The 27,609-nt window shown below is 41.9% G+C and overlaps 1 protein-coding gene across 1 annotated transcript in view; it reads right to left on the bottom strand.

Annotated features, from left to right (window-relative positions):
• The window catches only part of CDYL2 (chromodomain Y like 2), a 153,391-nt gene that overhangs the window by 38,828 nt on the left and 86,954 nt on the right, over positions 1-27,609 (bottom strand). Inside the window, exon 3 of the mRNA XM_077454563.1 lies at positions 11,014-11,231. Coding sequence (XP_077310689.1) covers positions 11,014-11,231 — 218 coding nt within the window. The remainder of the gene's footprint in view (positions 1-11,013; positions 11,232-27,609) is intronic.

Below are 27,609 nucleotides of genomic sequence, written 5' to 3'. Positions count from 1 at the left end.
GCTGGTCCCCAGCTCCTCTCTCCTTTATGGCTCTAGCATAACATAGCTCACAGAGAGATTTACCCTCTGGGACCTGAGCATTACATCCCCAGCAGGCTCTTTTCTCTGAGCGGCTGGTATGGCGGTGAGAATGACGACCAGACTCAGACCTAGACCTTTCTTTATGTTGTCTGGATGGTGACCTGGTAAGTCTAGAACTTGACATGGAATGGTGATGTTGTGAATCCTTGTGTGCTGATAACTGAGGTTCAGACCTGGAAGGGCTGGAAAGAAAAAACATGCAAAACAAAGTCATCCTAATCCTAACCCAAGCAATACAGGCAGAATGAAAGGAAAAAATTCATTCCTACCTGCGGCATAAGGGTTGGCCACTGGGGGGCGGCGATACGTCCATAGCAGCAGACTCAAACAGCTAGGAAGTAAAAATAAATACAGTGCTTACAGAGTATGAAAAGCAGAGTAGCCCCAGCTGATCATGAGAATGAGGGAGACATACCTTGAGAAGACAGAGAGCAGACACCGGGATCACAGCAGAGCTCAAAAAACATCCCAATCAGATAGCTGTCTCTGACAGCTATTTGAATCTGCCGCCGAGTGATGACGTCATCACGCCCACCGCGCCGTCGTACAGCGCCCGCGCGCATGCGCGGCCGCCGCCATCTTGCCCCGACCGCACCTGTGCAAACCAAGCCTCGGTTTCAAACGAGACTCGGCAGGTGCGCAGAACGAAGCAGGAAGCGGCGAGATGGAACGCAGGAGCGTCCCAGTGCCATAACCAGGAAGACCACAGACAAAACGGTACAAACAAACAAAAACTGCTGCCATAGATAAAATATGAATACATTACCAGTCCCGCACATCACCTGATCTGACCTGGTACTGGGAGCTTGAAGGGCTCATAGTGCATTCGGGGCATCATAAATGGGGGGGCCTCCTGCTAATAGCAAGGACGTTTGGCCAAATTGCCGCTTGCCAGCCAATGGCTGGTTAGTAAGCTCTTCATGGCATTGCATCAAAATTGCCCGTGCCCACCCTGCTAATAGCTGGGTAATTGGGCTCCAGAAGAACCGCCATCCTGAAATCGTGCACAAACCAGCCGGCCTGGATCCAACTTCACAAAATCTTAGTCCTAGGAGGAGGACAAAAAAGGAACGTGGTCTCTGACCAGAAGCAAAGATTTATGGGAGTGGAGTCCTATGAGGTAGGAGAGGCGGGGTTAACCCATACGTAGGCTGCCATGGAGTCTGTCAGGAAATACTAATTGTTGGAAAAAAATTATAAAAATTTCATTTCGGTAGAGTGTTGTATGACCGTACAATTGTCGTTCAAAGAATGACTGCGCGAAAATTAGTCTGGGCAGGAGGGGGGTTTAGGTGTCCAGTAGGCAAGTGGTTAAAGACAGAAGACACAAATCATATATACAAACTGTTAATGCTATTCAATCCACATAATAAAAATGTATATGTCACTTTAAAAACATTTGCAATGGAAATTATTTTGTGCTTTATTTTCTGAAGCCGTCAACGCTCCACGTTGTTTTGTGGCCTGTATACAATGATGGAATTCCAATACAACACAGATGAAATTTTACCAATAAACTCAAGAATACAAAAACAGCAAGGTCATATCTTCTCCTATAATGTAAAATGTTCCAAATTTGTACTTTTTCAAATGAATACCAGGATAATTTAATTCTTAGGAAATTGTAACATATTATTTTGATAAGGCTTAGCATTCTCAGAACACAATGGACAAAGAAATTAACTGGCTTTAGTAAGAACCAAATGTTTTGCTTTTTCTTTTTACATTTTAAATCAGTTTTGTCGATCAAGTATGCCAAGAGATGTTTAGCCTGAAATCAATACCTTATTTAAATAGGTTACCTTGAACATATTTCCTGTGTGGGAAAACGCATGCTTCCATGCACCGCAATTGGTGCAAACTGGTTTGATGTGAGCCCAGGAGCAGACTGGAGCAGGTTTTCTTCTAAGATTTCCCTGTATTTGGCTCCATCCGTCTTCCCATCAACTCTGACCAGCTTCCCTGTCCCTGCTGAAGAAAAGCATCTCCCCAACATGATGCAAGACGATCGGAATGGTGTGTTCAGGGTGATGTGCAGTGTTAGTTTTCTGCTACACATAGCGTTTTGCTTTTAGGCCAAAAAGTAAAATGTTGGTCTTATGTGACCAGGACACCTTCTTCCACATTTGCCTTCTTCTTGCTAGTCTTCCATAAAGGCCAGATTGGCAGAGTGCGCGACTAATAGTTGTCCTGTGAACAGATTCTCCCACCTGAGCTGTGGATCTCTGCAGCTCCTCCAGAGTTACCATGGGCCTCTTGGCTGCTTCTCTGATTAATGTTCTCCTCGTCCAGCCTGTCAGTTTAGGTGGACAGTCATGTCTTGGTAGGTTTGCAGTTGTGCCATACTCTTTCCATTTTCGGATGATGTATTGAACAGTATCTCGCGAGATGTTCAAATCTTTGGATTTTTTTTATAACCTAACCCTGCTTTAAAACTTCTCCACAACGTTATCCCTGGCCTGTCTGGTGTGTTCCTTGGCCTTCACGATGCTGTTTGTTCACTGTGGTTCTCTAACAAACCTCTGAGGGCTTCACAGGACAGCTGTATTTATACGGAGATTAAATTATACACAGGTGGACTCTATTTACCAATTAGGTGACTTTTGAAGGCAATTGGCGCGCCTGGATTTGAGTTAGAGGTAAAAGAGTAAAGGGAGCAAATGCACACCACATTTTTCAGATTTTTACTGTATTTGTAAACAATGTTGAAAGCCATTTATAATTTTCTTCCCCTTTATAATTATGTGCCACTTTGTTTTGGTTCATCACATAAAATACATTTACATTTTTGGTTGTAACATGACAAAATGTGGAAAATTTCAAGGGGTGTGAATACTTTTTCAAGGCACTGTATGGGTGTGTGTGTATATTTATATACACACACACATACATTATATTATAATATATATATTATATATATATATATATATATATATATATATATATATATATATATATATAAAATGTTTTATTTACAGAAATCTACAAACAACATAGCAATTATATTAAATATAGTGGTTGCTATGTTGTTTGTATACTAATCTATTTGTATCATTGTGTTTGTATTTATTGTAGATTCCCCTGTACTGTGCTTCCAAGGAAGCAGTGTCAGCTGCGAAACATGTAGAGCCATGTCTGCCATGGATTGCTGCTGATAGCATAATTTGAGCTTTTATTTCTCTGCCTAAAAGATTTAAGAAGCTTGTGCTTTTTTTTTACTCTTTTGCAAGGTTTTATTGAGCTTTTTCAAGCATAAGTATTTTTTTTTTCACAAACCCTCCCCTCAGATCATTTTATCTTTTATTTTTTTTTTGTGCATTTTCGAGGTTCTAATGAGCTTATTCATTTTTCATGCATTTTTGGGCACTTGGACTCTTTTCAGCCCAAAAGCTCCTCTAAAAAATGCGAGCTTGGTGGGTTTTTTTCTGCCTGTAAGAGCACATGCCTGTAAACTCCTGAAAAAAACATTGAGGTTGATTTACTGAAGGAAAATAGACTGTGCACTTTGCAAAGTGCAGTTGCACTCTGCGAAAGCAGTTCCTCCACAGCTTAGTAAATGAGGAAAAGCTCTGCTGAATTCCATCATCCAATCATAATCAAAAGGGCCGTTTTTTAATTTTCCTTGCACGTAATTGGGTATTCTTTGCAAAGTAAAGCTTTACCTCATTTACTAAACTCTGAAGTAATTGCACTTGCAGAGTGCAATTGCACATTGCAAAGTGCACAGTCTATTTGCCTTTAGTAAATAACCCCCATTGTGTGCATTGGCTAAAATGGAGGGGAGTTTGCAGGCAGAAAAAAAAAGCTGAAACACCTGTAGGAGCAGCTTCTTTGAGATGCAGAGTACATGAGCCCAAAGTGTTACTAAACCCAGGACCCTGCATTCACTATATCTGGTCTTTCACAGTACACAGAAATGCAATTGTTTTAATAATTATAAACTGCTAAATACCTTTTCTCATCAGCAGTTGGAGCAGTTTTGTGACTTCTATCAGTATCTGGTTAAAGCTTGTAGGGGTAGTTTTCATTCTACTCCGATTGTCCTATGAGGCTGCATGACCCCTGACCCTCTGTCTGGGCAGTGCTGATTGGCCCTGTGCTGATCACATGCACTCTCCCAAGAAAAAAAAAGCTCTCTAGCAATACACACCAAACTGAGAATATGCAGCTTGCCCCCAAGGCTCTGTTCTATTAGGAGATGGTTTGATGACTGTGGAAGTAGGGGAGGATGAGAGACGTTAGGATCAAACTGCCTTTTTACACAATGCAGAAGATTAACCCCTTAGGTGCCACAGTAGAACAAGCATGCTTTACTGCATATATAGACTGATTTTACTGTTGTATATTTAGTAACACTTTAATCTTTATTATAATTAAATATAGAATACATTTATGCTAGCAAAGCCTGCACATTTTCCCTGTGATTAATGGAAACTAGCTTACATAGATCTTGACCTCAGCTACAAATCTGGGTACTTGTATGCCTGCTGCTCACATTTTGCACCTCACTATTAAAGTGGTTGTAAACCCTTACAAACCACTTTGACCTACAGGTAAGCCTAGATTAAGGCTTACCTGTAGGTCCAAGAAATATCTCCTAAACCTACACGGTTTAGGAGAGATTTACAAAAAGACAGGCACCATGCAGGCGCACTGGGCGTGCCGCTGCTAACGGCAGTAAGTAATCGCTGCTCCGGCGCTGTGAGTGGCTGGAGCAGCGATACCACGCTTCGTGCTACAGGGGACAGCGGTGACTTTGCTGGCTCCTGTGTCAGATAAGCGACACATAATGGGCTACTATGTGATGCATAGTAGCCCATTATGCTTTACCTTTGCAGGGAGACAAAGAGGAAGTAAACCCATCAGGGTTTACTTCCTCTTTAATCAGGGAGCTGTACATCACAATAAGAGAAGCAGGGATTGGCTCTGAACATGAACATATTGCCTGGGCGTCTAAACATAACAAAATGTGCATGCTGACACCTCTAAGTATTTGCTGTAAATACAAATTTCCCTTCTTAAACTTTGGTACAGGTTTGCTTTATGTGCCTTTATTCTTATTCCCACTAAAATATTTAAATTGGGTGTCTTTTTCATATTCTTGGCCCAGGGAATGGGTATGCATGTCTGAGTTAAGTGTGAATGTGCATTTACTGCTTATTTCAAGATAATTAGCTACACAGCTGACCCGGCCCAGTGTCACCATCATTACCAAGATCTGATTGAACTGATTTTTTTGTTGGCCATCCTCACTCCCCTTACAAAGCTGGCATAGGTTTAAGCGCTAATCCACAGCCCCAATACCAAGTTTTCCAGACCACTCAGTCTCCTATAAACAAATGCAGACATGTCGCCTAGTTAAAATACAGCCAACATTTCAATTCTATTAAACAAATAGGTCAACATCAACACCGTCTAAAGCCCTATAATCCTTGGAGGAATGGAAGTGAGCTTAGATGCTCTTTCTTGTCCCGCACATCTGGTAAGCCACCTAAGTATGATTAAGTGCTAACACATGCAAATTCATTAACCTCCTTGCGCCCGCCCTATGGCCGAATGACGGCCGTAGAGCAGGCGCATTCGTCCGGGCGGTCGTCCCTGGACGGCCCGATGTTTACTTCCGCAATGCGCGCCCCCGCGGGCGCGCATCGCGGAAGCTCTGTGTTCGCCGTGTCCCCCGGGGACAGGCAAACACAGATCGCTGTAAACGGCCAATCACAGCGGCCGTTTACAGCGTGATCGGCGTGTCCAATGGGAGATGATCTCATATGTAAACATATGAGATCATCTCTTGGCGCCGCTCTCCTTCCTCGCACTGTCTGTGCGAGGAGGGGAGAGGGGAGAGATGAACGGCTGCAGCGGCAGCCGTTCTGCCTGTGGGGGGAAAAAAAAAAAAAGTAAAAAAAATAAAATAAAGTGCCATCCGCCCCCAGCAGTGCCATCCGCCCCAATGCCATCTGCCCCAATGCCATCTGCCCCAATGCCATCTGCCCCAGTGCCATCTGCCCCAGTGCCATCTGCCCCAGTGCCATCTGCCCCAGTGCCATCCGCCCCAGTGCCATCCGCCCCAGTGCCATCCGCCCCAGTGCCATCCGCCCCAGTGCCATCCGCCCCAGTGCCATCCGCCCCAGTGCCATCCGCCCCAGTGCCATCCACCCCAGTGCTACCTGCCCCCAGTGCTACCTGCCCCCAGTGCCATCCACCCCAGTGCTACCTGCCCCCAGTGCCACCTGCCCCCAGTGCCACCTGCCCCCAGTGCCACCTGCCCCCAGTGCCACCTGCCCCCAGTGCCACGTGTCGTCAGTGCCACATAGTGCCATCCGTCATCAGTGCCACGTATCAGTGCCATTTGTCATCAGTGCCACGTATCAGTGCCATTTGTCATCAGTGCCACCTGTCAGTGTCACGTGCCATCTGTTGTCAGTGTCACGTGTCATCAATGCCACTTATCAGTGCCATCTGTCATCAGTGTCACGCGTCATCGGTGCCATGTATTAGTGCCATCTGTCATCGGTGGCACATATTAGTGCCACGTATTAGTGCCATCTGTCATCAGTGCCACGTTTCAGTGCCACGTATTAGTGCCACGTGTCATCAGTGCCACCCGTCATCAGTGCCACATATTAGTGCCATCTGTCATCAGTGCCACATATTAGTGCCATCTGTCAGTGCCGCCTGTCATCAGTGCCACGTATAAGTGCCATCATTGCCACGTATCAGTGCCATCTGTCATCAGTGTCACGTGTCATTGTCCTGGTGCTTCAAAAGTGTAATAAATAGTCAACAAGTTAGATGTGTAATTTATGTTCCTAGAACACATGATGGCGCTACCTGCATGTTGGGCCTCTCTATGTGGCCAGGCTGTGAAAAAGTCACACACATGTGGTATTGTAATACTCAGGAGGAGTAGCAGAATTTTTTGGGGGGTGTCATTTGTGGTATACACATGCCACGTGAGAGAAATAACCTATTACAATGACAATTTTGTGGAGAAAAAAAAAAAAATGAAAAATCTTAATTTTGCAAAGAATTGTGGGAAAAAAATGACAACATCAAAAAGCTCACTATACCTCTTACTAAATACCTTGGAATGTCTACTTTCCAAAAAGGGGTCATTTGGGGGGTATTTGTACTTTCCTGACTTGTTCGGGTCACAAGAAGCGAGATAGGCCACCAGTACATCAGATGTGATCAATTTTGTGCGATTCGCACCACAGCTTGTAGACTCTCTAACTTTCACAAAGACCAAATAATATCCACTAATTTGGGTTATTTTTACCAAAGACATGTAGCAGTATAAATTGTGACCAAAATTTATGAAGAAAAATTAATAATTTGCATAATTCTGTCACAGAAACAAAGAAATATGCGTTTTTTTTCAAAATTTTCGGTCTTTTTTCATTTATAGCGCAAAAAATAAAAACCCCAGAGGTGATCAAATACCACCAAAAGAAAGCTCTATTTGTGGGAAAAAAAGGACAAAAAATTCATTTGGGTACAGTGTTGCATGACTGAGTAATTGTCATTCAAAGTGTGAGAGCACCGAAAGCTGAAAATTGGTCTGGGCAGGAAGGTGTTTAAGTGCCCTGTAAGCAAGTGGTTAACAAATCCAGCAACAATCCATTGAGTCCTGTTCTCAAGCTCAAAACTTCAAACTCATGTCAAGGTAGGTATTCCTCACAACATCATACTTCCCTCAGTGAGTGATAGATGGTGACTGATCCACTGAGGGGAAACATGCAATATCCCCATGCTGTACTCAAAGATTCTAGATATGTCAAACCAGAATCAGTGTACCTATCCCCATCTTGCCCCATCTTGCCTTGAATCATATTATATACAAACGATCCCCAGTTCCTTTAAGACACTGTAGAACAGATTACTGCTCTGTTCTATGCTTGGATGAATGCTGGAGCAGAATTTGACCATAAGGATGGAGTTACCAGGCTTTGACTCCAAAAAGTATGTCTGGATCATATGCACAATCATTTAAAAGTTCAGCCCAACCAAAAGGGATACTATAGCTCAGAAGTGTAAATGGAACATTCAGGGCCCCCGAAACAGGAAACCATAAAGAACCTCCCTGACCCACAGCTGAACCAAATCCCTCCATTTTCCTCCTGCAGCCGCCAGTGCCGCCCCACCTATCCAGGTGTACAGGAGGCTGCACAGGCCCCCTGGAGCATGAGTCTCGGTCGCAATTGCAACCCCTGCATGTATGGCCCTGCTATAGTTATAGGTGAAATCTGAGGTACTGAGTCAGACCTTGGCTTCTTATATGTCCTAGATACTTCAACAGCAAGATCTACACTCATAATTGCTGGCTCAAAATTTATTTTATTGCCTTTTTCAAAACATAAAAAAAATTATATTAATAAATAAATCCATTAGATTCGTTAAACAAGTAAAAACAATCCTGCTGCTCCAGGTGAACCAGCAAGGATGGTGTTTGCAATCCTACTATGCATGGGGTGCACGCCCTGTCATTGCTGCAGTGTACATATGAAGAAAGAAGATTGGACAGCTGCACACCCATATAATCCAGATAAAAGCTTCTTTATTCAAAAAATCATCCATAAAAACAGGCACAAGGCATATTGGCAGGGGAAAAAAGGTTGACGCGTTTCACACGTTTAATACGTGCTTTGTCAAAACCGTATTGGACACAATCACCATACACACATATATGCAGGATATCACATGATTGCACAGGTGTAACTGATGAAGTGGTGAGGTCTGATGATATCAATCAGCTGTTCCCACTTGATAGGGAGAACAAACTATTTCTGGTGCACCTATTTATCCATGAGATAAATATAAACAACCGCATCTGAAAAACTGAAACATAATAACAAAAATAAAAATATGCGTTATATATTACAAAAGAGAAAAAAAAAAGGTAAGGGTGTGTACATCCTGCTGAAAGCATAAAGCACGTATTAAACGTGTGAAACGCGTCAATCTTTTTTTCCTCTGCCAAAATGCCTTTGTGCTTGATTTTATTGATGATTTTTTAAATAAAGAAGCTTTTATCTGCATTATATGGGTGTGCAGCCGTCCAATCTTCTTTCTTCATAGGGACAGTGGGGTTGATTTACTAAAGGCAAATAGACTGTGCACTTTGCAAAATGCAGTTGCTCCAGAGCTTAGTAAATGAGCAGAAGCTCTGCTGACTTCCATCATCCAATCATGCGCAAGCAAAAAGGTTTTTTCCTTGCGTGTGATTGGGTACTGTTTACAAAGAGAAGATTTACATCATTTAATAAGCTCTTGAGCAATTGCACTTGCAAAGTGCAATGTCTATTTGCCTTCAGTAAACCAACCCCAGTGTGAACCCTTCATAGTGGAAGCTCTTGCAGATGTGCAGAACCAGAACTTTAGTGTACCCGAGATATATTAACAGCATCCTTTCAAAGGGGGTGGAAGGAAATAAGTGGAGTTAGGCTTTCATCTTTTGTCATGTACAAATTCATTTTCTGATGTACCCAAAAAAACGGTGGTTATTGGTTCTCAGCATTATTGTACCTTCATGAAGTTTTCTTCATCTTCTCTGTTTTGGTATATCTAAAGATTTTTAACTAAAATTAAAAACAAAATGATGATTTGCAAAGACTATGCCTAAGCAACACTGTATCTTCATCTGGTCAGTTCATGCCCATTGATCAACGATTTTGACCTCTTCAAAATTTCATACATTCATGCCCATTGATCAATGATTTTGACCTCTTGAAAACCTCATCTGTTCATGCCTTTGATCAATGATTTTGACCTTTTTAAGACCCAATATAATCAGCAATGATCCTCCTTTCAGATACTGTATAAAAGATTACTGTTTCGCTGTATCCTTGGATGAGTGCCGGAGAAGAATTTTACCATACGGTTAGAGTTACAAGACTTTGACTCTAGAACACTGTCGTGCACTTATTAATTTACCCAAAAAACGCGGTTATTGGTTTTCTGCATTATTGTACCTTTATGAAGTTTTCTTCTTCTCTGTTTTGGCATATCTAAAGATTTTTAACTAAAATTAAAAACAAAATCATAATTTGCAAAAACTATGCCTAACCAACACTGTCTATCTTCATCTGGTCGGTTCATGCCCATTGTGTAACGATTTTGACCTCTTCAAAATCTCATATATTCATGCCCATTGATCAATGATTTTGACCATTTCAAGACCTTATATTATAAGCAACGATCCCCTTTCAGATACTGTAGAACAGATTACTGCTTTGCTGTATCCTTGGATGAGTGCTGGAACAGAATTTTACCATACGGATAGAGTTATAAGACTGACTCTAGAACACTGTCGTGTACTTATTCATTTTCTGATCTACCCAAAAGACTGTGGTTATTGTTTTTCAGCATTATTGAACCTTAATTAAATTTTCTTCTCCTTCTCTGTCTTCTTTGTTTTGGTATATCAAAAGGCTCAACTAAAATTAACAACAAAATGATGATTTGCAAAGACTATGCCTAACCAACATTGTATACCTTCACCTGGTGGGTTCATGCCCATTGATCAAGGATTTTGACCTTTTCAAGACCTCTTACCAATAAAAGCCAGCATGCTGTATTATGTCCTGTATACACAATGCAGTAAATGATTATTAAAAAAATATATATATATTTGACGCAAATAATGAACAACAACAAAAAAATACAAACCCATTTTTAACATTAAATCTAAAAAATAAAGAAAACTGACCAAGAGCGATTATAGTTTCTTTTTAAGAATAATCTCACCCTCGCAATGCTATAAATAAAGAAACAATACCAAAACAATTAAATAAAATATTCAGTGGTAACTTTAAATAAATACAAAATCCTGGAAAAAATATGCAGTTTGGATTTAGCTACGATTTCATAAGAATAAAAAAATGTAAATAAACACTTTCTAAATTAAGATAAAAAAATCCTTGTGGTTCTTACATCAGGCGTCAAGGCGTTGTTGTCAGATGTCTGACTTGAGAGCAGTATGTGAGTGAAGCCATCTTCTTTCCTTACAACAATGTCACGGAATCGGCAATTGCTTTCGTTCTGCCGGATGCTGTACCTCAATCTCTTATCGAACACATAATCTTTGTCCAAATCTAGTTTCCGTTTTACCGGGCTGGGTGGAGTCAATCCTCCATTTGTTAATGACTCTCCTTCAAATATAAAAAAAAAAGAAAAAAGCAGATGTTCATCATAAGAAAGAGAACAAAAAAAGATTAAAAACCACTATACATGGTGAAAATTAAAAGTGCATAATATGTTGTTTTTCTTAGCACGATTAAAAATGAAAGTTAATTTGTGTTTTAGATAGAGGTCACACAGGTTGAACAATTAGCAAGAGCACACCGATTGCCCTGTGCAGTAACCAGGTTCCTTCAAGTGACATTAAGCCCTCAGTTTTTATAAACTATTTAAGTAGCCGATTTAATTGCTTACCGAGTATGCAGTTTCCTTATCTTTTAATGCTTTCCTATTCTCCAGTTTAAGCTGGCGCCATCACCACTGCCCCAGGTTTGCTATTTTAGGATGGCTCCTTTCTCTTGCAGTATCCTATGGAGTCAATTTAGCATGCAGGGGAAAAATGGTGTTTCTCCTTGCCCTAGCCCGATAGTCTAGGACAGCAAGACATTCTCCTGCTCCTCCAAGCTTGCAGACTGACTCTAAACTGCATTGTCCACTGTTAAAGAGGAAGTAAACTCCCGATAGGTTTTACTTCCTCTTTTGTTCCCCGCAAGGCTTTCAAATTAAAAGCATAATGGGCTAGTATGCATCGCATTCTAGCCCATTATACGACACTTACCTGCACTGTCCCCTGTGTAGGCCGCGAACATCTTCACCCCTCTTCCACCCGGGGCCGCGGACTCCGGCTCTGTGACTGGCCAGAGCCATGTGACGCCACTCTTGCTCATGCGTGTGGGAATCATAATATTATATATATATATATATATATATATATATATATATATATATATATATATATATATATATATATATATATATATATATATATATATATATATATATATATATATATGGCTGGCCTAAGAGGCTTAGTATTTAAATTTTACAATTTCCTTTTCCAAATAAATTCCTTGACAAGTAGAAAAACAACCAACGATTATTATCAGCGTCTGACACAGAATCTGTGAAAGCTGAAGTAGCACAACATTGATTTTTAGGTATTTCACAGACTGAAGCCAATGCTCTGATCGGATACCACTTTGGACGTCTGGATCTATTACATAATGACCCTCTTCAGAACCAGAGTCATTTTTTTTAACAATGCAGCAGTTTAAAACGTCAAGTCCACATTAAAACCGGTATTTTATGCTCAACTTGATACTGGCAGGCTAAATAACCCACAATTTTTTTTTAATGCCATTTCATACAGAGGTAGGGAAGGTAAAAAATTTGTCATACCTTTTGGCAGCCAACTAAAAAATATCACTTTAACAACATGTTATGCCTTCTCTATCTCTGTATTTATTACTGATACAACAATGTTTTGCCCTTATATCATTTAGAAATCATAATACCCGATCCTTTACCTCCAGCCGCATCAGCAGCCTCTGTGAGGCCTACATTTACAATGAAATAATTTCATTTCAGTATGCCCATGTGAATGAGGCCTTATGGAATAATTCAGTGCAAGCGGCCAGGTTTGCCGACACACAGATGCACGGGTGTTCTGTGCATCCATGTGCAAGTAAGTCCTATTCATGTCAATTGGGATGCAGTGGCTGCTTCCAACCTGACATCCGTGTGGGTCCCTGACTCGCCGAATGCCATAAGCAAAGTATCCCCTTGTTCGGCCGGCGGTCCAGTTTCTGATAAGAGTGGTCTCTGCGGCGGATTTGCCGCAAGATCACTTTTAGCGGTGGCAGGAGAGGGCCCCCCCCTCCCACCACTCTCTGGTGACCTCCACCGCTTACCAGAGCCGTCGGCAGCGGCGGAGGCGATCGGATCTTCACCCTTGCTGGGCATGGAGATGAGTGAGGGGGAAGATGGCACCCACCCGTCTCCATAACAATGCAGGGCGGAAGCGACGTCAAAACGGCTCTTAAAGGGACATTTTTTTTTAATTATTTTTTTAAATGACAATTTAAAAAAAATATATTTATTTTATTGCATTTAAGTGTAAATATGAGATCTGAGGTCTTTTTGACCCCAGATCTCATATTTAAGAGGACCTGTCATGCTTTTTTTTCTATTACAAGGGATCTTTACATTCCTGGTAATAGGAATAAATGTGACACAATTTTTTTATTTTTATTTTTTACAAAAACAGTATAAAAATAAAAAATAAAATGCAAAATAAGAAAAAAAATTATAATTTTTAAAACGCGCCCTGTCCCGCCGAGCTCGAAGTGAATGCATATGTGAGTAGTGCCTGCATATGAAAACGGTGTTCAAACCACACATGTGAGGTATCACCATAATCGGTAGAGCGAGAGCAATAATTCTAGCCCTAGATCTCCTCTGTAACTTAAAACATGCAACCTGTACAATTTTTAAAACATCGCCTATGAAGATTTTTATGGGTAAAAGTTTGTCGCCATTCCACGAGCGGGCACAATTTTGAAGCATGACATGTTGGGTATCAATTTACTGGGCGTAACATAATCTTTCAGAATATATAAAAAAAAATTGGGCTAAATTGACTGCGGTCTTATCTTTTTAATTAAAAAAAGTGTATTTTTTCCAAAAGAAGTGCGCTTGTAAGACCGCTGCGCAAATACGGTGTGACACAAAGTATTGTAACAACCGCCATTTTATTCTCTAGGGTGTTACAAAACAAAATGTATAATGTTTGGGGGTTCTAAGTAAATTTTGAGCTAATAAAAAACCTGTTTTAATTCTAAACGACACATCTCAAAAAAAGAGGCTAGTAAAGGGAGTGAAAAGGCAGAAAAAATAAGAAAAAAAAAAAAAGGCTGAAAAAAGGAAAACTAATACAACCATCATAGCTAAGGAATGGGAAGCTGCAATATATTAAATTATTTAATAAAAAAACATTTTTGGACAGCTCTTTGGCTTGTATATCTCACTCGGTTTTGTTTAGCTTGCAAAAAAATGTTAAGCCCCATACACACTTTCAGTTTGTCTGCTGAGTTTTTCCTTCAGATTTACCAAAACCATATAATATGAGGTCAAACCTTAGGAGTTTCAATTTGTATGCAATCAGGCAGTCCCTTGTACTCCATAGTTTTGGTAAATCTGAAGACAAAAATCAGCAGAAAATCGGATAGTGTGTATGGGGGCTTTAGTGTGTGTCCGCAAGTTTTTGTTTTTCTTATTAGGTTTAAACAGGTTTTCCTAGCACCATTCTTGGTAACTGAACTGTGGTTGCTATCCTTTCCCTTATCAGGGTGTTGCACAGCCTGTTTCTCAAACTGTCAGATGTATGTGCACTTAGCAACTGAAACGGTCATTATGTGATTCAGAGTATAATGAAAGATCTCTGAATCTTACAAGACTGCTGTACTTAAATTTACATCAGTGGGATTATGGGAAACAAGTATTAATAACTGCTTCAGCAAGGGACCATTTGGCTGACCAAACACCAGAGCACTTTTTGCGATTCGGCACTGCGTCGCTTTAAATGAAAACAAAATCGACGTTCTTTTTTCCCACAAATAGAGCTCTCTTTTGGTGGTATTTAATTGCCTCTGCGTTTTTTATTTTTTGCGCTAGAAACCAAAAAAGAGCAACAATTTAGAAAAACACTCAATATTTTTTACTTTTTCCTATAATAAATATCCCCCAAAAATCTATAAAACAAACATTTTTTTCTCTCAGTTTAGGCCGATACGTATTCTTCTACATATTTTTGGTAAAAAAAAAAAAATAATGAAAAAATCACAATAAGCGTATATTGATTGGTTTGCGCAAAAGTTATAGCATCTACAAAATGGGGGATAGTTTTATGGCTTTTTTATTATTAATTTTTTTTTTACTAGTAATAGCGGCGATTTTTATCGGGACTGCGACATTATGGCGGACACGTCGGACAATTTTGACACTTTTTTGGGACCATTGCCATTTTTACAGAGATCAATGCATCGATTACTGTAAAAATGTCACTGGCAGTGAAGGGGTTAACCACTAGGGGGCAGTGAAGGGGTTAAGTGTGTCCTAGTACGTGTTCTAACTGAAGGGGGGAGGGGACCGTGCAGGGGAGATGACAGATCGTGTGTTCATACTCTGTATGAACACACAATCTGTCTGTTCTCCCCTCAGAGAACCATAAACTGTGTTTACACACACAGATCCTGGTTCTCGGTGTGCCCGAGCGACCGCGGGAGCCGGTGTTTTGGCAGATAGTGTCCTGCCATCATATAGTGTCTGCCCCGTACTGCGCATGCGCAGTACAGGGCAGAAGACGCTTCGGAAAATCTTCAAAGATGAACCGCGCCTGCGCCGTGAGTGGAGGTGGTAGCCCCACCATCCAAGCGGACATAGGGTTGGGAAAATTTGAGGGCCCCTCGCGGGCTTCGCTCGCCACGCTTCGGGCTCGGCTCTTTTATAATCCTACTTTATGTCCACTTGGATGGTGGGGATAGAACCTGGACTCACGGCGCAGGCACCATTCATCCTCGGCTATTTTCGGAATCTGTGTGTGCTGTGTACTGCGGCCGAGGGACACCTATTAGCAAATGTATGTAGGTATAGGGGTCCGTGCCATGCCCCCTTAAAGGAGAATTATACAAAATAAATAAATAAAAAGATTAGTTAAAGCCACAATTTTTATTCCTTTATATTGGCTTTTGAAATGTACAGTTGAAACAATTTAGAAATTGGGTGAAAAGTTTAGCACTGAGAAACACTTTTTGAAAGATTAGTAGTGCATTTTATAAACTATATATATCAGACCAAAATGGGGGACAAATGAGGGGGGAAGAGGGACATTGCTCCAAATCAGGGACAGTCAGGAGGTATGACTAAGGTACCATGCTGAGAACGTACCTTGAGAAGTGCATGTGTAGCTCATTGTACTTTCTGAAGAAGACTGAACAGGCAGACATGCTTTTACATCGTGGGGTTGATTTACTAAAAGTGCAAAATCTGGTGCACCTCTGCATGGCAGTCCAATCAGCTTCTAACTTCAGCTTGTTCAATTAAGATTTGACAAAAAACAAAACAAAAAAAAAAACTGGAAGCCGATTGGTTTCTATGCAGAACTGCACCAGATTATGCACTCCCTAGTTTTAGTAAATCAAGAGAGTGTTTCCTCTTCTGCAAAAAAGAACCTGTCTGGTGAAATTTATTATTTTTTTTTACATTTATGCAGCATACACATGATCAGACTATCCGGACCAGAGCCGGACAATCTGCCCATGTGTGGGCTCCGGCGGACTTTCTTTCCAAAAGTCCGGCGGACTTGGAAAGAAGTTTTGACTCAAAATTGTCTGCCGCACTCGGCAGTACGGCGGACAATCCGGCTGTCTGTGTGCTAGTCCGCCGGACTTTTGAAATGAATGGACTTGCACACACACACACACTGAGAAAAGTCCTTTCATTTTGAATGCGGCTCCAGGTAGATGGAACTAGCAAAGGAGGTCAATATCGCCGCCTCTATCGGCGAGATTGACACGTCGCTGGCCCCGTCACCTGGTATGGACTTAAAGGGGAAGCCCTAAGTCGAAAAAACGGCGTGGGGGCCCCCCCAGTCCATATCAGACCCTTATCCAAGCACGCAGCCCGGCCGGTCAGGATAGGGGGTGGGGACGAGCGAGCGCCCCCTCCTGAGCCGTACCAGGCCGCATGCCCTCAACATGGGGGGTGCTTTGGGGAAGGCAGCACCCTGCCCCCCACCTCAAAGCACCTTGTCCCCATATTGATGAGGACAAGGGCCTCTTCCCGCCAACCCTGGCCGTTGGTTGTCGGGGTCTGCGGGCGGGGGGCTTATCGGAATCCGGAAACCCCCTTTAATAAGGGTGCCCCCAGATTACCGGCGACAGAAGACCGGGCCACCGCTAGTAAAGGAGCTATAAGAAGATAGCCGAGGCCCGGCAAGAAAACCGAAGAGGGATAAGACCCCCGAAGTGGAAGAAGACCCCCGGACGGCGGCGATGACGAAGAAAGCCAGGCTCCTTCGCTAGTAAAAGAGCTAGCAAAAGAGCAGAAGATAGCGGAGTCTGGCGAGAAGACCACCGGACAGAAGATACAGCTGGCGGCTGTGTTGCGCCTCCCATGCCCCCTTGGATCTCGTGTGCATGACGCTGGGAGCGTGTCTGTGGCGGCCCCCTTCGCATGGGCCTCCCCCTGTGCAGGGTCTCACCTCCGTTATTCCACCTTTCACTTGCCCATTGCAACCACATCCTCTCTGGCTTCTTTGCCCCTATTCAATCAGCACAAGGTATTTTTAATTTGTTACCTCTCCTTTATTTCATTTCTTTCTTTTTTCACTCTATTTAATTTTTTTACATTTTGTCTTTGTTTTTACACCCTCATAAATTTTTTCACATATTTTTTATACATACCATATCAATTGTATAATTTTCACATTCCCTTCAGTAGGGCCACCTCACTACTCAACACTTTATTCGTGCCATATCATACACTTCTACCTGCCGGGGGTGTTGCTTGTGCGTTCTGGGTGTCGTGCGGGTGATCTCCCTCAGCCCCGGACCATGGCAAATTTGGGCGGGCCCAAATTTTGGTGTCTGTTACCACCTCTGTACAGATATACATGTAAGTTTGTGGGTCGAATGTACATGTGTGGGGGTTTCCTCCACTTTTGTGCAATTGTCCACTTTTTTTATTTTATTGATTTAACCCTTTCATGACTAAGCCTATTTTTGGAATTTGGTGTTTACAAGTTAAAATCCATATTTTTTGCTAGAAAATTACTTGGAACCCCCAAACATTATATATATTTTTTTAGCAGAGACTCTAGAGAATAAAACGGCGATTGTTGCAATATTTTATGTCACACGGTATTTGCGCAGTGGTGTTTTAAAACGCAACTTTTTGGGAAAAGGGACACTTTCATGAATAAAAAAAAACAAAAAAAAAAACAGTAAAATTAGCCCAATTTTTTTGCGTAATGTGAAAGATAATGTTACGCCGAGTAAATAGATACCAAACATGTCACACTTTATAATTGCGCGCACTTGTAGATTGACGACAAAGTACGGTACCTAAAAATCTCAATAGGCGACGCTTTAAAAATTTTTTTACGGTTACCAGGTTAGCGTTACAGAGGAGGTCTAGTGCTAGAATTATTGCTCTCGCTCTGACGATCGCGGCGATACCTCACATGTGTGATTTGAACACCGTTTACATACGCGGGCGCGATTTCCGTATGCGTTTTCTTTGCTTCGCAAGCTCGCGGGGACGGCGGGCGCTTTAAAAATTTTTTTTTTATTTTTTTATTTATTTTAAAATGACTAAATTGTTTAAAAAAAAAAAAAAAAATTGATCACTTTTATTGCTGTCACAAGGAATGTAAACATCCCTTGTGACAGTAATAGGTGGTGACAGGTCCTCTTTATGGAGGGATCGGGGGTCTAAAAGACCCCCCACCCCTCCTTTACACTTCAATGTATTCAGATCGCCGAAAACGGCGATTCTGAATACCGGATATTTTTTTTAAACCGGCGCCATTGGCAGCCGAGTAAACGGGAAGTGACGTCATGATGTCGCTTCCGTGTTTACGATGAGGAGACTGGAACGAAGCCGATTACGGCTTCGTTCCAGTTCCTCCGCAGCAGCCGGAGGCGTCGGATCACTGATCGGTGCTCCCGATCGAGCGGGAGCACCGGTAACAGCAGCGAGAGGCAGCGGGAGGGGGGGGGCGTCCCCTCCCGCTCCTCCGGCATAACAGCCGAGCGGCTTTTAGCCGCATCGGTTGTTATGCTTGGATAGCCAATCGCCCGCTGCAAAAAATGGTACCGGGATGATGCCTGCAGGTGCGGGCATCATCCCGGTATAACCCCCGGAAGCGGAGTACGCATATCTGCGTACGCTCGGCGGGAAAGGGTTAAATACGGTTGTTTATTCTACCCATAGGTTACCATTACGGTGTTGCTCCTGACGAGTGGCTATAAGGTCATGAAACGCGTAGAGCTTTCAACTGCCGTTTTGCGTATATAATCTTCAACAAAGCATGAACGTTCCTTCTCGACCTTTGTTTCTTTATAAATTTCTTTCTCCTAATTGACGCTTCAATGTGTCATGTATTTGCATATGATTTGTGCTTATTTAGTGTTTGACCCTTCATGTGTTTACTACTAAGTCCTTGTTGGAATGTGTAATCTGATGTAATAGAAAATACTAATATATGGCTACGTGTATTAATATGTAAATATATGACTACCTGCATTTATTAAAATATGTTTTTTTTATCAAATTTTGTGATTCTGCTCCCGCGTGCCTCATACAAAGTCCCGCCTGCTGCTCCTTCCTTTTAAATATGAAACCGGGATGGAGGAGGGGATTTGAACGGCCCCTATTACCTCATTTAAAGTCCCAAATATTTTCTTTATTTTCTCTTTGTTTATTAAATAAGTAGGGTTTAATTATGCTTTAAGGCTGAGAGCAGATCGGCCCCTACAAATTCAGCAGTGCCTAAAAATGAAGAGCAACTGAGCATGTGCAGAGCAGGGTGAGACAGTGTATTAATGGATTTGAAACGGTATAAGATGGGGGAAAGAACTATTTGACCCCCTGCAGATTTTTTAAGTTTGCCCACAAACAAAGAAATGAAGGGTCTAGGATTTTTTTTTATCATAGATTTACTTTAAATGAGAGACACAAAATATTAACCAAAAATCCAGAAAACACACATGATACAAATGTTTTAAATTGGAGTTGCAGTTCAGCGAGTAAAACAAGTATTTGATCCCCAAACAAAACATTTTTAATACTTGGTGGAGAAACCCTTGTTAGCAAGAACAGAGCTAACACGTTTCTTGTAGTTGGTTACCAGATTTGCACAAATCTCAGGGAGGGGTTTTTGGTCCACTCTTCTTTACAGATCTTCTCTAAACCCTAAGGCAGGGCTCGACAAAACCCGGGCGCCAGGTCGCATTGGCGACTAGAAATAGCGACCTCGCGCCTGAGGCAGCACAGCTGGGGGTATCCTGTGTCTGTGGACCCCCCCAGCGTGATCGCGTCGGGCCGTTCCGCCGGCGGCCGAAAATTTAGGCCGCGGCTTTGAGGCCTTCTGCGGTCCTATGATTCCTTATGGAATCTGGCGCCCTCTTGTGGTCGCCGTTGGTATGACAAACCAGCAATGTTAATGAAGATTCCTCTGCCTGTATTATATTTCCTGCCTCTTCTTCCCTTTATTTAGAACCCCCTAAACATTATATATATTTTTTATTCTAACACCCTAGAGAATAAAATGGTGGTTGTTGCAATACTGTCTGTCACACCGTATTTGTGCAGCGGACTTACAAGCGCACTTTTGTTGGGAAAAATAATTTAGTTAATAAAAAAATAAGACAACAGTAAAGTTAGCCCAATTATTTTTTATATTGTGAAAGATAATGTTACGCCGAGTAAATTGATACCCAACATGTCACGCTTCAAAATTGCACCCGCTCATGGAATGGCGACAAACTTTTACCCTTTAAAATCTGCATAGGCAACGTTTAAAAAAATTCTACAGGTTGCACGTTTTGAGTTACAGAGGAGGTCTGGGGCTAGAATTATAGCTCTCGCTCTACCGATCACGGCAATACCTCACATGTGTGGTTCGAACACCGATTTTATATGCGGGCAGGACAGGGCACGTTTAAAAATTATTATTTTTTCTGCTTTATTTTAACTTTTTTTTTTTCCACTGTTCTTTTAAAAAAAATGTGTGTCACTTTTATTCTTATTACAAGGAATGTAAAAATCCCTTGTAATAGAAAAAGCATGACAGGTCCTCTTAAATATGAGATCTGGGGTCAGAGAGACCTCGGATCTCATATTTACACTAAAGTGCAATTGAAAAAAAAATTGTCATTTGAAAAAAATAAATAAAATGTCCCTCTAAGAGCTATGGGCAATGACTTGGAGACGGGGGGGGGGGGGGGGGGGGCGACGGCGGCGCTGCTATCTTCCCCTCACTTGTCTCCATGTCAGGCCAGGGACAGGTCCGGATCGTCGTCACGGACCTGGCTCCTAACTTTTTAAGCTGGCTCCTAGATTCCAAGCAAATTTGTCAACCCCTGCCCTAAGGTTTCTTGGCTGTCACTTGGCAACTCGAAGTTTCAGATCCGTCCATAAATTTTCTATAGGATCGAGGTCTGGAGACAAGCTAGGCCACTCCAAGACCTTCATGTGCCACTTCTTGAGCCACTCCATTTTACAATACATGGCCCCATTCATTGGCCCCTCAATGTGGCAAAGTCGGCCTGTACCTTTAGCGGAGAAACGGCCCCAAAGCATAATGTTTCCACCTCCATGCTTGACCGTAGGGATGGTGTTCCTAGTGTCACAGTCAACATTTTTCTTCCTCCAAACACAGCGAGTTGAGCAAATGTTAAAGAGCTGAATTTTGGTCTCATCTGACCACAGCGCTTTCTCCCAATCCTTTTCTGAATAGTTTAGATGTTTATTGGCAAACTTCAGATGGGCCTGTACATGTACCTTCTTGAGGAGGGGGACCTTGCGGTTGCTGGATTTCAGTTCATGGCGGCGTATTTTGTTACCAATGGCTTGTTTGGGGACTGTGGTCCCAACTGCCTTGAGCTCATCCTGTGTAGTTCTGCGCTGATCCCTCACTTTTCTCATGATCATCCTTACCCCCCCCGAGGCGAAATCTTGCATGGAGCTCCAGACCGAGGGCAATTAATGGATATTTTGTATTTCCTCCACTGGCAAATAATCACTCCAACAGTTTTCTCCTTCTTACCAAGCTTCTTGCTGATGGTCTTGTAGACCGTTCCAGTCTTATGCAGGTCTACAATCTTGTTCCTGATGTCCTTTGACAGCTATTTGGCCTTTCCCATGATTATGAGGTTTGAATGGAAGAAAGATTCTGTGGACAGGTGTCTTTTACACACATTAATTAATTGCCGTTAGTAGGACCTTCTTAAATTGACAGGAATAATCTGTGTACCACTTGAGCACATACTGTAGCCATTCTGTGGTGGCCAAAAACTATTGTTGGTTGGTAGGGGATCAATACTTATTTTACTTACTGAACTGTAACTCAATTTATAACATTTACATCATGTGTTTCTTCTGGATTTGTGGTTGATATTCTGTCTCTATCATTTAAAATACACCTATAGTGCCTCAAAAAGTATTTATACCCCTTGAAATGTTTCACATTTTGTCATGTTACAACCAAAAATGTAAATGTATTTTATTGGGATTTTAACCAACACAAAGTGGCACATAATTGTGAAGTGGAAGGAAAATGATAAATGGTTTTCAAATTTTTTACAAATAAATATGTGAAAAGTGTTGCGTGCATTTGTATGCGTCCCCCTGAGTCAATACTTCGTAGAACCGCTTTTTGCTGCAATTACAGCTGTAAATCTTTTTGGGGATGTCTCTACCAGCTTTGCACATCTAGAGAGTGACATTTTTGTCCATTCTTCTTTGGGAAATAGCTCAAACTCTATCAGATTGGATGGAGAGCGTCTGAACAGCAATTTTCAAGTCTTGCCACAGATTCTCAATTGGATTTAGGTCTGGACTTTGACTGGCCATTTTAAACACATGAATATGCTTTGATCTAAACCATTCCGTTATAGCTCTGGCTGTATGTTTAGGGTTGTTGCCCTGCTGGAAGGTGAACCTCCACCCCAGTCTCAAGTCTTTTGTAGACTCTAATGCCCCGTACACACAGTCGGATTTTCTGACGGGAAATGTTCAATGGGAGATTGCTGTTGGAAATTCCGACCATGTGTAGGCTCCATCGGACATTTTCAGTCGCAATTTCCTAAAAACAAAAATTTGAGATCTGGATCTTAAATTTTCAGACAAAATCCGTTGTCGGAAATTCTGATCGTGTGTACACAATTCCAACGCACAAAGTTCCACGCATGCTTGGAATCAAGCAGCAGAGCCGCACTGGCTATTGAACTTAATTTTTCTTGGTTCGTCGTACGTGTTGAATGTCACCACGTTCTTGGCGATCGGAATTTCCGAAAAGATTTGTGTGACTGTATGTATGCAACACAAGTTTGAGCCAACATCCGTCAGAAAAAAATCATGAATTTTGTTGTCGAAATGTGCGATCGCGTGTACGTGGCATAACAGGTTTTCTTATACTGTTGCCGTGTATTTGGGCTCCAATCATCTTTCCATTAACTCTGACCAGCTTCCCTGTCGAAGAAAAGTATCCCCACAACGTGATGCTGCCACCACCATGTTTCATGGCTGGGATGGTGTGTTCAGGGTGATGTGCAGTGTTCGTTTTCCACCACACATAGCATTTTGCTTTTAGGCCAAAAAGTTCAATTTTGGTCTCATCTAACTAGAGTATCTTCTTCCACGTTTGCTGTGTCCTCCATATGGCTTCTCGCAAACTCCAAACAGGACTTCTTATGGCTTTCTTTCAACAATGGCTTCCTTCTTGCCACTCTTCCATAAAGGCCAGATTTGTGGAGTGCACGACAAATAGTTTTCCCGTGGACAGATTCTCCCACCTGAGCTGTGGATCTCTGCAGCTCCTCCAGAGTTACCATGGGCCTCTTGGCTGCTTCTCTGATTATGGCTTTCCTTGCCCGGCCTGTCAGTTTAGGTGGACGGCCATATCTTGGTAGGTTTGCAGTTGTGCCATACTCTTTCCATTTTCAGATGATGGATTGAACAATGCTCTGTGAGATGTTCAAAGCTTGGGATATTTTTTTTTCTAACCTAACCCTGCTTTAAACTTCTCCACAACTTTATCCCTGACCTGTCTGGTGTGTTCATTGGCCTTCATGATGCTGTTTGTTTACTAAGGTTCTCTAATAGACCTCTGAGGGCTTCACAGAACAGCTGTATTTATACTTTAGATCATGGGTCTCAAACTGGTGGCCCTCCAGCTGTTGCGGAACTACAAGTCCCATCATGCCTCTGCCTATGGGAGTCATGCTGGTAACTGTCAGCCTGACAAAGCCTCATGGGAATTGTAGTTCTGCAACAGCTGGAGGGCCGCCAGTCTGAGACCCCTGCTTTAGATTAAATTAGGGGACTTCTGAAGGTAATTGGTTCCACTAGAGTTTAGTTAGGGGTATCAGTGTAAAGGGGGCTGAATACAAATGCACGCCACACTTACCAGATATTTATTTGTAAAAAAAAAATTGAAAACCACTTATTTTTCTTTCAGTTCACAATTATGGGCCACTGTGTGTTGATCCATTTACATAAAATCCCAATAAAACACATTTACATTTTTGGTTGTAACATGACAAAATGTGGAACATTTTAAGGGGTATGAATATTTTTTTAAGGCACTGTATGATAAAAATGATAGAACCTTAATTTTTTTGTAAGTAACAAAATCTGCAGGGGATCAAATCATTATTTTCACCACTGTAGGCACGTATTTTTTTTATGTTTTAAAAATTTATACCTGCAAAAGAGGTCAGCCTGAAGTGATCTAGCAGGACTTGATAAAAAATAAAGTTCTTTAGCAAGGAACACACATTCGACATAAATAATTTTACTACCAAAATAAGTGTGTTCTGTAAATTACCTCCAGCATTGCTCCTGTTCTTTCTTGCTGGAGGCTGTCATTTTGCTGAAGCAAAGAGCCCCTGAACAGCAGTAAATCATAAAGAGGAACTAAACCCATTGATTTAACAGTTTCCAAAAAGTTACATTCCTGGAATGCCGGAATTGCTAACGGTCACATTTGCTCGTTTTCTCAACCAAACCATCAAATGGCTGTTGTCATAACTGATCACATGTGCAGCACCATGGCAGTTGAAGCTCAAACAGAAGCAGCTTCCTTGGCTGTAAAGGATAGGAGGTTAATTGCCGCTTTAAGGCTGTTAGCAGATCGGCCTACAAATTCAACAGTGCCTAAAAATGGAGAGCAACTGAGCATCTGCAGAGCAGGGTGAGACAATGTATTACTGGATTTTATACAGTATAGACATTTATTTTGTGTTTTACATAGCTATACCTGAAAAGGGGCCAGCCTGAGGTCATCTAGCAGGACTTAATTCTGACTGAAGTTCCACTTAAACCACTTCAATACCGGGCACTTTCATGTCCCTTCCTGCCCTGGCCAAATTTTAGTGCGGTCGTATTCTAATGACAATTGCGTGGTCATGCAATGCTGTACCCAAACAAAATTTTTTACATTTTTTTGAGAAAGATAAAGCTTTCTTTTGGTGGTATTTAATCACCACCGAGTTTTTATTTTTTGCTAAACAAATGAAAAAAAGACCAAAATAAAAAAAAGTTTTTCTTTGTTTCCGTTACAGAATTTTGTAATTTCTTCTTTTTCGCTGACGAGGCTGCACTGATGGCACTAATATGCAGCACTGATAGGCGCTGATGAGGAGGCACTGACAGGCATCACAGATAGGTACTTATTGTCACCACAGGTGGGCATCACTGATGGGACTTAACTGATAATCAATGCACTGATTATAAGAGCAGACCCCCTTCACGAGAGGCGCTTATCGGCTCTCTTCTACACTGTCAAAGTGAATAGAGGAATGGCGATAACCAGCACTTCCTTATTTACACTGTGATTGGACACAGCTGATCACATGGTAAAGAGCCTACGTTATAGCCTTTTACCATGATTGGAGATGCGGTGTGTCGGAGCGACACATTGCACCACTGATCGCTGCTCTGCATGCCCCCGGGGCGCGCATGAGAAGCATGTTGTGATGGACGTCATATGACACCCAGTCACAACAATGAAACCCCTCGCCTGGCCGTCATTTTGCTATAGGCCGGTCGGAAAGGTGTTAAGTAAGAAACAAATACAGGCCTTTGCCTTGGTCAACATATCCAGTGGGTCTCTGCTGTGTTCCTGTTTGACTTTGCCCAGCTGACATTTCTTCTGGTTCCTGATCCTGATCTTTAGCGTCTGATTACGCCGATTCCTGGCTCCCTGATTTTGGCTCATCTGATTATCCGTTTTGGCTTCCTAACCCTGGCTTCTGTTTTTGACTACATTCAGGGACCCTGATACATTGGAGCTGTCCATACCTAACAGACACAGATAATCAGTGGATGACTTTGTGAAGTGGAAATACAAAGATATATCTTGGATTCTTGATTATAACAGATTTCTGGTGAGTTTGATCCCAAAGCGGAGAGTTTTCTACTCATGTGGTGACAAGCCTGGTGTTTCGTACAGGGATTGATTAACTCTTATCACCTTAACCACTTAAGACCATTGCAGCCAAAGAACCAGACCCTTTTTTGCGATTCGGCACTGCGTCCCTTTAACTGACAATTGAGCGGTTGTGCAACGTGGCTCCCAAACAAAATTGGTGTCCTTTTTTTTTCCACAAATAGAGCTTTCTTTTGGTGGTATTTGATCACCTCTGTGGTTTTTATTTTTTGCGCTATAAACAAAAATGGAGTGACAATTTTGAAAAAAATTCAATATTTTTACTTTTTGCTATAATATCACCAAAAAATATAAAAAAAAATGTTTTACCTCAGTTTAGGCAGATACGTATTCTTCCACATATTTTTGGTAAAAAAAAAAAAAAAAGAAAAAAAAAAAAAAAAAATCGCAATTAGTGATTATTGATTGGTTTGCACAAAAGTTATAGCGTTTACAAAATAGGTAAAATATTGTGACTGCGACCTTATGGCGGACACATCGGACATTTTTTACACATTTTTGAGACCACTGTCATTTATACAGCAATCAGTGCTATTTAAATGCACTGATTCCTGTGTAAATGACACTGGCAGTGAAGGAGTTAACCACTAAGGGGCAGTGTAGGGGTTATGTATGACGTTATGTGTTTTTTTTTAATTGCAGGGGGGTGTGGCCTGGCATGTGACGTCACTGATTGTCCTTCCCTATAAAAGGGAACAGACGATCGGTGACAGCCACACTAGGAAGCACAGGGAGAGGATTGTTTACACAGACCTCTCCTCGTTCTTCAGCTCTGCGACCCGATCGCGGGACACCAGCGGCAATCTGGTCTACTGGTCCCGCTGCCACGAAGCTCAGCATTGGGTCGGGAGTGCGCTGGGCACTTAAAGAGCCATGTACAGGTACGTGATTGTGCCCAGCTGTGCCATTCTGCCAACGTATATTGGCGTAAAGCGGTCCTTAAGTGGTTAAGAATATTTTCGTTTCACTCACCTGAAACTACTTCAATGGACTGATAGACATCTATTACCTTGAAGGAGAAATATTTATCCTTAGCACTGAGCGGTGTGTTTGGGCTTTTTTGTGCACTTTTTGTGTTTTAAAGAAACAAAGCTCAACTTTATCTAACACTTCTCAGACAGTTACAGCAAAACACGTTTGAAGCAGACCTAAACCCTCCTACTTTTTAACCAAGGAAGCTGCTATCTTGGCCTCTGTTTGATCTGCAACTGCCATGATGCTGCACATGTGATCAGTTATGACACCAGTCATTTGATGGGTTGACAATTTGGTTGCGA

This window comes from Lithobates pipiens, unplaced genomic scaffold (assembly GCF_037356315.1).
Source record: "Lithobates pipiens isolate NorthernLeopardFrog02 unplaced genomic scaffold, aLitPip1_a1.2 Scaffold_10, whole genome shotgun sequence".
Lineage (NCBI taxonomy): Eukaryota > Metazoa > Chordata > Amphibia > Anura > Ranidae > Lithobates > Lithobates pipiens.
Note: the sequence above shows the minus strand (reverse complement) of the source record. Positions and strands in the feature narration are given on the sequence as shown.